Source organism: Mus pahari, chromosome 10 (assembly GCF_900095145.1).
Source record: "Mus pahari chromosome 10, PAHARI_EIJ_v1.1, whole genome shotgun sequence".
Taxonomy (NCBI): domain Eukaryota; kingdom Metazoa; phylum Chordata; class Mammalia; order Rodentia; family Muridae; genus Mus; species Mus pahari.
In genome coordinates this window covers 16,693,252-16,703,345 of record NC_034599.1, presented here as the reverse complement: position 1 = coordinate 16,703,345, position 10,094 = coordinate 16,693,252, and the positions used below count along the sequence as shown (strand labels likewise).

The following is a 10,094-nucleotide window of genomic DNA, read 5'->3' as shown; positions in this document are numbered from 1 at the left end:
TTACGGATGGTTGTGAGCCACCATGTGGTTGCTGGGAATTGAACTCAGGACCTCTGGAAGAGCATTCAATGCTCTTAACTGAGCCATCTCTCCAGCCCCCAGCTGCAGTTTTATAAGGCATTATGGGGCATTATGAAGTTGGATCCCACATTCCACAGGGCCACATGGTTCGTGCCTATAATCTCAGTACTTTGGCAGCTCAAGTGCAAGGCCAGCCTGAATCTGAGGGCAGCCTGGGCTGTACAGCAAGTACCAGTACTGCCTGGGGTACATGAGAGATGGTCAGTGGATAAGCATTTGCTGTACAAACCTGGGGACCTGAGACAGACTGCGCGAACCCATGCAAGCATCAGGTGAGTGAGGTGGCCCCCTGTAATGCCAGCACTTGAGACTGACACTAGCAGCCCAGGACAAGCTGGCCACCTGGACTAGCCAAAACCAGGGAGCCTGGGTCCAGCAGGAGACACTACCAGGAAATAAAGATCCAGTTCTCAGGCTCTCTGCTAGTCCCCTCTGCCTAGACATTCCATATTTTCTTTTTCTTATGATTTTCGAGACAGGCTTTCCCTGTCTGTCCTGGAACTTGCTTTGTCAAACTCAGTGATCTGCCTACCTCTGTTTCCCAAATGCTAGGATTAAAGGCATGAACCACCACTGCCTGCCTTTTTTTTTTTTTTTTTTTTTTTGAGATAGGGAATTCTGTAGCCAGAACTGGCCTTGAATTTACTATTCTATTTCTGATTCTTCTGCCTGTTCTTCCTAGTGATGAGACGGCAGGTATGTGCCGTCAGCATCATCATTGGATAATGTCCAACGCATCTAACCTGCAAGGCCTTTTTTGCGGTGACACAGTGTGGCACAATCCCAGGGCTTGGGAGGCAGAAAGATCAGAAGTTCTATGTTGGCCTCAATGTCAGTCAAGGAAAAAAGGCAAAGAGGGGAGTTTTGGAGAGTTGGCTCAGCAGACAAGAGTACTGACTTCTCTTCCAGAGAATCTGGGGTCAATTCTTGGGGCCTGAATGGCAGCTCACAACCATCTGTAATCCCACGTCCCAGGTCCAGAGAATTTGATGCCCTCTTTTGGCCACCACGGGCATCATGCATGCATGCGGTACACAGACACACATGCAGGCAAAACACCAATACACATAAAGTAAAAGCTAATAAATAGAGATAATTAAAGGCACACACCTTTAATTCCAGCACTTAAGAGGCTGGAGTAGGCAGATGTCTGAGTCTGAGGCTAGCCTGGTCTACATAATGAGTTTCAAGTCAGCCAAGGCTACATAGAGAGACTTTTGTTTCAAAATAAAAAACAAAATCACTGAGTTTGAGGCCAGTCTGGTCTACATGGTGAGCTCCAGGTCAGCCAGAGTTATGTAGACAAACCCTTTCTCAAAAAAACAAGAAAAGGGCTAGAGAGATGGCTCAGTGGTTAAGAGCACTGACTGCTCTTCTGAAGGTCCTGAGTTCAAATCCCAGCAACTACATGGTGGCTCACAACCATCCATAATGAGATCTGACTTCCTCTTCTGGCGTGTCAGAAGACAGCTACAGTGTACTTATATATAATAAACAAACAAACAAACAAAACAAGAAAAGAGCAGGGCTATGGTGGCCCACTCCTGCCACTTGGGAGGCATAGGGAGGTAGATCTCTGTCAATGGAGGCCAGCCTGGTCTACAGAGCCAGCTCCAGTTCAGGCAGGGCTACACAGAGAAACATTGCCTCAAAAAAAACAAACAAAATGGGAAAAAACCTAAATAACAGAATAACATTTTTCTACAATAATAGTAAGAGTGATAAGACCTATTGAATATATATATATATATATATATATATATATATATATATATATATATATTATTAGGGCTGGCAAGATGGCTTGGTGGATGAAGACACTGACCACCAAGCCAGATGACCTGAGTCCAATCCCTAAAACATGACTGGAGAAGAGAACCACTTCCCACAAGTGTCTAAGTGTCTTTGACTTTCCACAAGTGCATCCACCCTGCACAAACACCATAAACAATCGTTAACGGCAGTAACGCTAGTGCCTAAGGAAAAGCCCCTCCATCCCTGTGCCTTCAGCAGGCATTCGGTAAATATTTAGAGACCAAATAACCAATGACTGTGCCACCCCCAACCGTCACCAAAGGAATCTACGCAATTCCAGACCCCTACCTTCCACCCCCTGCTTCTACCCAGACCCTGGTCTGTCCCCAGAGGTGCTCACCAGGATGGGAACCCAGTAATAATTGAGCGGTGGGGCTGTATCTTGCACAATTCTGATCCGATGGGTGAAGAAGAAGAAGGCCAGAATGCCTGTGTTGGGATGAAGGGACAAGGCTGCGTCCTCAAGGAAGGACTCCACAGAAGATTGCCTGACACCAGCTTACGGGTCACTCCCAACAGGCTCCCAGATGCCAGTGTGGACAGGCCCGGGGCACCACTCACCCACACTACCCACAATCAGAAGTTTGCCCAACAGGAAGAGGAAGTCTGTAACTTTGTCCAGGACGGCCACCCTGTGGGGAAGAGTGAAGGGAGCGGTGTGAGCGTGGGTTCAGAGCCTGGGAGAGGCTGGGGGTGGGAGGGGAGGCACAGTAAGTGGAAGGCTGGGAAAGGTGAGATGGGACAGGGAGGCTGGGGGTGAAGGTGTGTCCCGCTCACCTGATGATATTTCTCATAAGCAGGAAGAAGGCGTTCCTGGCTGAGGTACAGAAGTTGGTGCCATAGATGGCAATCTGGAGTGAACAGAAGGAGGTTTGAGGCCCACGGGATGGAGATGGGGAACCCTTCCACCCAGGGCGGCAACACAGCCCTGCTGTTCACCATGATGTAGGCATTCCTATTCAGGAATTTGATAAACTTCTCCAGGCACCAGAAGCAGCACTTGAGACAGACCATGAGGAACTTGGCAAACTTGTTCTGTGCAACTGAAAGAGAAGGGGGTGTGTGAAAGGATAGCAGGAGATGGGTTTCGTTTGAATGAGACCCCCAAGCTCCAGCAAGGCAGCTAAGGATTGCAAAGTCTGGGGCTTGTCCCAACTGCTAGGCCAGCCTCAACAACTTAGTGAGTCTGCCTCAGCGGAAGTAAATTAATCAGGCCACAAAAGTAACTGTCCAGGATCAGGAACTAAGGTCGTCCTTGGCTATTTAGTCAGTTTGGATGATAGCCTTTTAAAACAAAACAGGAGCAGTAACGTATACCTTCAGTCCAAGCACCCAGAAACAGAGGGAGGCGGATCGCATATCAGAGTTTGAGGCCAGCAAGGACTACTCAGTAAAAAGCTGCCTCAAAACAAGCCAGCCTTGTTAGCCAGAGCTGCCCTTTCTGGATCCGCCCCACCCCTAGACACCCAGAACTCTGAGCAACTCAGTTCACTCTTCTCAGGGGTTCGCTTCATTGCTCTGGCTGTCCTAGAACTCGCTCTGTAGGCCAGGCTGGCCTCCAACTCTCACAAAAGATCTGCCTGACTCTGGAGTACTGGGATTAAAGGCCTGTGTCACCATGCCTGCCTTCAGTGGCTCCTCTGCCACTCAGCCCCACCCCTTCACAAAGGGAAACCCAGCAGAGGCATAGCTCATCACCCCTCAAGCAACACCCAATCAGGAGCTAAGTCCAGGCCCTGGCTGAAGCAAAAGGAAGGGCGGCACCTTTTAGGCGCTGGTCCAGGTACTCCAGCATCACTCGGATGATCTGCACGATGGCTAAGATAAGGGAGCCAAAAGCCAAGGAGCCCGTGTGGTACCTGGAATCGAAATCTCGGATCAGTGGCTCGGCCAGAAGAGGTCCCCGCATCCCTCCCCTCCCCACCCCAACACTCCTATTTACCTGAGTGCTCGGCCAAAAGCAGAGAAGAGGGGGAAGGCGGGCATATCATCAGGCTTCCGCATAGCCCAGTAATAGGAGGCAAAGGCTCCGGCCAGTGTCACCTGGCCTAGGGCCAGCACGAAGTTGGCTAGCCAGAAGAACATGAACGCATTGAAGATCTGCAGGCCCAGCAGGGCACGATGGTAGGTCGACTCGCCACCATAGAAGGCAAACTGGCAGCGGGCACTAGGACACTGGAGGCTCTCATTCGGTGATGGGAAGGTCTGGGGGAGGGAATAAGGAGCCACAGTGTCAGTTCAGAGTAGCTGAGGCTAGACCAAGGACAGGTCCTAGAAGCAAAACTATGCATTACAAAAGTCCAGAAAAAGATGTTAGCAGGCCTGGAGAGATGGCGCAATAGGTAAGGAGACTTAAAAATGAGGACTTGAGTTCAAGTCTCCATCCTGCTCATAAATACATGGGTATGACCATGTGCTAGCCTGTAGCCCCCGTGCCATAGGGAGCTCAGATACCAGCTTAGCTCACTATTTAGTGAGAGATGCTGTCTGAAAGGAATAAGGCTGAGAAATATAAAGCAGAGACCTTGACAAACACATATGTACATATATGACACACACATACACACCAGAATGAAGAAAAAGCTAGAGGGAAAAAAGTGACATCAGACAAACATCTTCAAGAGGAGGCTGCCAGGGCAATCCTGTCCTCCCCCATAGGAACGCCTACCTCTGGGTTGCAGGTTTTCCTCAGAAGTGGGCAGGCTGTGTCAGCAACAACCTTGTACACGGCTACGTTGGAAGTAGACAGGAAGCTGAAGGCTCATTAAGGAAACTGAAAGCTGGAACTGAGACCCCAAGGTGTGGGGGAACTCAGGAGTGCTGGCTCACCCTTGGAATCCTGAGACTTTAGAAGCTGAGGTAGGAGGCCAGCTCATCTGATAAAGGTACTTGCCACCAAGCCCAATGACCCACTCACAGAGGGAGTACACAACTCCTGCAAGTTGTCTTTAGACCTCTAAATACTGCCACCCCTTTACCCAATATAAAGGTCATAGAAGTCTGTAAAACAAAGAAGGGGGCAGACCCACCCTAACTGCAGGGCATTTCAGGGACACCTGTCCCTGGGGACCCCAGACTGATGAGGGGTAGATACACAGAAGTGCTGGCCCAGTAGGCAATGCAGAGACACAAGAGGAAGAAGGTCACCAGTGGGTAGAGCAGGGAGCACATGACATGTCCCACAGCCCTGGGGAGGAACAGAGACAGACATCAAGCTCAGACGCCGGGCTGAGCCCCCAGGCACACACACCCCTGGCTCTCCAGGCCTCACCTGCTAGCTTCTTTGATGAGGGCGATGGCGATCAATATCCTTTTGCGCAGAAAGATAAGTAACAGGATGATGACCACTTCCAGGATGCTTAAAATGATCACTGTGGAGAAGGGTGGGCAGCCATCAGGGCTGTAAGGACGCTTCCAGTCCCCAGAGCCACAGTGGAAGCAGAGAGTTAGTGAGAGCTTCCTCTGTCTGACCTCCACACAGGAGGCCTTGTTACAGACCACCCCTCTCAACAAGGAAGTATACAATTTCTTAAAGTTAAAAGTAATAAATGAAATTGATTTAAGATATAAATAAAATAACATACAATTAAATGATTTCTCTAAAAGCTGAGAGTCACCCGTTTCAGAGTCCCTCTTCAATCCCTCCTAGGTTTCCCATAATACAAGCATGGGGGAGGAAGGGGTGCTGTAACTCACTGAAAGCCATCCAGGTCTGCCTCAAGTGCAGGTACACTCGGAGGTCCGTCTGAAAGCCAAGGTCCACCAGGGAGACGTCGGAGCCTGCCTCTCCACGGAGTCTCGAGTACTCCATGTAGCAGTGGAATATGCCTGCGTAGAGCAGCAAGCGCAGACGGTGACTTTCCTGATTGTCTTTTGAGATAGGGCAGTGTGTAGGGACAGGTACTATGGAGCCCTGACTGACCTGGAACTTAATATATTGTCCAGGCTTGTGCTTGAAAAGTGGGTGAAAGAATAAATAGGTGTTAGGAAGCCTCCTGTCTAATGACAGCCTGAGCCAGCCAGGCATGGAGGCACACCCCTTTAATGCCAGTACTTGGGAGGCAGAAAAGGCAGACATCTCTGCAGCCACTTTCAGGCCAGCCAGGGCTATACACTGAGACCCTGTCTCAAAAATCAAAACCAAATATCAAGTCACCTAAATTGCCAACAACAGCTCAAACCGTGGTTAACATGAACAACTCTCTTTGGTTTTGAGACTAGGTCTTAGTATGTAGCAGGATCCATACACAAATTATGACCTTCCTGACTCCGCCTCCCCTGGCAGAAGATGACAGGCAGGACCACCACGCTAACATGTATGCTTTGGTATCTGGATCCCAAGATGAAAGTTCCTTTCAGGAAGTTTAAAAGGAAGAAAATCAGAATAAGGGCCAGTAATGGCTCAGTGGATAAAGGCTCCCACTGCCAAGCCTGAATTCAACCTCTGGTACCCACATAGTAAAAGGAGCGAAATCACTTTTGAAATTTGTCCTCACACATGTACATGCACACAAACACACATAATAAATGAGCATAACATCAAAATACAGAAGAGCCAGGTCATAGTACCGCGTACATTCAATCCCAGCCCTCGGAAGGCAGAAGCAGGTGGAACTGAGTTCAAGGCCAGCCTGGTCTACAGAGTGAGTTGCAGGACAGCCGGGGCTACATATAGAAACTCTCTCAAACACCCCTCCCTCCCCCCAAAAAAAATCCACAGAAGAAGAAAACTTAATCAGAACACAAGCCACTGGTTTTCAAGGCAGGCCTCCACCCTCGCAGGCTCTCATCTTAATATTATTGTCACAATACTACATTACCACCTTCTCATTAAATTTCCCACCCAGAAAAGCAATTATTCCTATTAGATGGTGGAAGTAATTATGCACAGGAGGCTTAGTCATGTGCCCCAGGACAGAGCTAGGAAGTAGCAAAGCTGGAATTTGAACTGGCACCCTGGGCACCACAGTGAGAAGCCCAGTCACTGGGCTAAAGAGATGTCTTGAGATGTCTTCACAATGTCTCTTGTTGTTGATTAAAATGCCAAATGGGGCCCTGGGTCTCAAAGTTGAGAGGTAAATTATTTTTTTCTTTTCTTTTTTCTGTGGTAGAGAGGGAAAGGAACTCAGGACCCTGCACGCGCTTGCATTATACCACTGAGCCACAAGCCCAGCATTGTACCACTGAGCCACAAGCCCAGCATTATACTACTGAGCCACAAGCCCAGCTGCTCACTGGGGGATCCTAGGAATGGGACCCACCACTGAGCCACAGCCATAGTACCTCACTGGAGGGCTTACAGGTAAGTGCCTGCTTAGCCCCAGGAAGCTGGATTTCATCCATCCGCTCCTGACAGGCTCTGGCTGCCTCAAAGTACCTACAACAACCGCATGAATCTCTACATAAGCACGTTGGTCGGTTAAACAGTGAAGAACATCTGAAGGCTGAGGATGGCTTTTTTGACAGCTGTCCCAAGGCAGCAGACATTTGGCACTTTCCCAGGTCTGCAGGGAAGAGGAGGAGGAAGGGGAGACGCACCATAGCCAAGCACCAGGATCACCATGACAATCATCACCCAGACCATAATGCCCGCCAGGAATCGCAGCAGGACGATGAACAGGAGACTCAGCACCATGGCAATGACAAGACCTCTGGGGGATAAGACAGGGGCATGAGTGACACTACTGTTAGCTCACAGATGTGGTAGCCAGGGGACAGCCACCTTCCTTCCAACTCACATGATAATCCAGTACCAGGATACAGTGTAATCTTCAAATATCTGCATGGCGAGTTGCCGGGCCTCTAGAACCTTGTTGGCCTTTCTAGGGTTGAAAGAGACTCAAGTCATATCCAGAGAAGGTCTGCTCCAGTCCCACCCCAGGATGCCCGATGCCACACACTCTCACTTGGCACCCTCCACTAGATCTGTAATGTTCTTTCTGGCGCCATGTCCGTCCTCATAGGTCGTCTCATTGCCCACCATGAGGACCCCTTTGCTTGCATGGATGGCGGGAAAGCACCGCTGGGCCACTGTGGGACCAGAAGGCGCTGTCAGAGGGAGTCCTTGCAGATTCCCCAGTCTGCACCTCATCCACGTGGGATCCCCAATACTCACAAGGTTTGCTGGGAATGATAACCGCTGGACACTCCCCATCTCGGAGTATCTCAGCCACCCCCTGTAGAGAGAATGGGAAGAAGCGAATCCCTGACGAGAGCCCCTTCCGGTGTCCACCACCCGAGCACCAAAGGGGTCGTTCTGCTCACTTTACTGTTTTTGAAGCCGGGCACACAGAACTGCTTGTAATAGTCAAAGTCGCGAGTGTTGCGTGCACTCAGAAAGGTGAGATATCGGTCTGGACACTGCTTCACGCACATCTGGGGGAGCGCAAGGAAGGGGCTATGGAATCAGGGCAGAGACACCATCCGCGATGGAGGCCCCACATGATGCTCATGAGGAGAGCTCCGGAAACGCCAAGGGTAAGATGTGAAAGGCATTACCTGAGGGGTGGGACAGTGAAATTCCAGCAGGACCAGGGGGTTGGCACACTTCACGATATTGAAGTAAAACAAGAACGGTTTGTCCCTGGGGTTGGAGGAGGGTGAATAGAGTTGGTCAGGAGTTCTTACCCAATCAGAAGATGGCTCAAGGGGTTAAAGCACTCAACACCAAGCTTGCCATGGTCTGCCAAGACCCCCACATGGATGTTATTGCTTAAGTGCGCACGCAAATAAGTAAACTCACGCATTTTTTGTCCCCTTTTGCCCACAGAATTCGCCCTTGCTATCAGTGGGGTAGATCACCTTCCGAGGGTCTCCATGAGTCCAGGCTGTGGAGAGACAGATAGACTCTGTCACTCCTCAGCCACAGCACCACCCTGGATCGAAGCGGCCATGCCGGCCCTTCCAGCACTTACCTATGATGCCCACAGCCACATAGCCTACGATGGCCAGGAAGAGCAACACACAGCAAATGACATCTGTGCATCCCCTGGGGAGCAGAGCAGCATCAGTACAAGTGACATTATACACCCCCCTTTTTAGGAATAATCTGAAATGTGGGCCAAGAATCATGGGCTTTCTGCCCTGGTTGTTTGAGACAGGGTTTCTGTGTGTACAGCCTTTGCTAGCCTTAAATTCACTCTAGACCAGGCTGGCCTTGAACGCAAAGCAATCTTGTCTGTCTCTGCCTCCCCAGTGCTAGGATTAAAGGTATGTACTACCATGCCTGGCCTTTTTTTCCCCCATTTTTTGAAAAGGGTTCTCACCATGTAACCTTAGCTGGCCTAAAACCTGCTATGTAGACCAGGCTGGCCTCAAACTCAGAGACCCATCTACCTCTGCCTCCTGATTTTGGGATTAAAGGCATGTACCACCAGGTTTGGTCTCTGTTCATTTTTAAAACTTTTAAATTTTACTTACGTATATGGGTGTTTTGCCTGCACAGTGTGTCTGTGAGCCATGTGTGTGCCTGGTGTCCATGGACTCCAGAGGAGGTCTTCGAGTCCCTGAACTGCAGTGCTGGGAGCTGAACCCTGAGTCATCTCACGAGCCAAATGAATTTTACTGCTACTACAGTTCCTAATTGTGTGTGTGTGTGTGTGTGTGTGTGTGTGTGTGCGTGTGCACATGTGCATGTTTATATATAACCTAAAGACAACTTTGGGAGTTGATTCTTTCTACCATGTAGGTGCCTGGGATGAACATCACGCTTGGTAGTAGGCTTCTTTTTTACCCACTAAACCATTCCTTCAGCCTTAAGTTTTAGTGTGTGTGTGTGTGTGTGTGTGTGTGCGCGCGCGCATGTGTGTGTGTGTGTGTGTTTTCAAATCTTAAGACTTTTATGTGTAGGAGTGTCCAATCGCAGGTGTGTATGTGCCTCACATGTGTGTCTCACATAGAGGTCACAAACTGAAGTTACAGGCAGCTGTGAGGCACTGTGTGGGTGCTGGGAACAAATCCTGGTCCTCTAGAATTGCATTTATATGAGTTCACTGTAGCTGTCGCTGTCTTCAGACACACAGGAGAAGGGCACTGGCTCTCATTACAGATGGTTGTGAGCCACCACGTGGGAATTGAACTCAGGACCTCTGGAAGAGGTCAGTGCTCTTAACCGCTGAGCCATCTCTCCAGCCACTACTGCCACACTTCTCAGTCCACCACACTCATGTGTGCATGCGTGCATGTGTGTTGTGAATGTA

At 49.7% G+C, this 10,094-nt stretch overlaps 1 protein-coding gene across 4 annotated transcripts in view; it reads right to left on the bottom strand.

The window, feature by feature from the left end:
• Slc44a2 (solute carrier family 44 member 2) overlaps nucleotides 1–10,094 on the bottom strand; it is a 34,323-nt gene that overhangs the window by 4,187 nt on the left and 20,042 nt on the right. For all 4 annotated transcript variants that reach the window (XM_021206269.2, XM_021206271.2, XM_021206270.2 and 1 more), the window contains exons 3-20: nucleotides 8,811–8,884; nucleotides 8,639–8,723; nucleotides 8,395–8,479; nucleotides 8,161–8,271; nucleotides 8,012–8,072; nucleotides 7,803–7,926; nucleotides 7,635–7,718; nucleotides 7,435–7,547; nucleotides 5,593–5,724; nucleotides 5,168–5,267; nucleotides 4,991–5,083; nucleotides 4,565–4,649; nucleotides 3,839–4,101; nucleotides 3,661–3,755; nucleotides 2,836–2,939; nucleotides 2,674–2,747; nucleotides 2,458–2,528; nucleotides 2,237–2,325 (exon numbers count right to left, since the gene is read on the bottom strand). In XM_021206269.2, coding sequence (XP_021061928.1) covers nucleotides 2,237–2,325; nucleotides 2,458–2,528; nucleotides 2,674–2,747; nucleotides 2,836–2,939; nucleotides 3,661–3,755; nucleotides 3,839–4,101; nucleotides 4,565–4,649; nucleotides 4,991–5,083; nucleotides 5,168–5,267; nucleotides 5,593–5,724; nucleotides 7,435–7,547; nucleotides 7,635–7,718; nucleotides 7,803–7,926; nucleotides 8,012–8,072; nucleotides 8,161–8,271; nucleotides 8,395–8,479; nucleotides 8,639–8,723; nucleotides 8,811–8,884 — 1,843 coding nt within the window. The remainder of the gene's footprint in view (nucleotides 1–2,236; nucleotides 2,326–2,457; nucleotides 2,529–2,673; nucleotides 2,748–2,835; nucleotides 2,940–3,660; nucleotides 3,756–3,838; nucleotides 4,102–4,564; nucleotides 4,650–4,990; nucleotides 5,084–5,167; nucleotides 5,268–5,592; nucleotides 5,725–7,434; nucleotides 7,548–7,634; nucleotides 7,719–7,802; nucleotides 7,927–8,011; nucleotides 8,073–8,160; nucleotides 8,272–8,394; nucleotides 8,480–8,638; nucleotides 8,724–8,810; nucleotides 8,885–10,094) is intronic.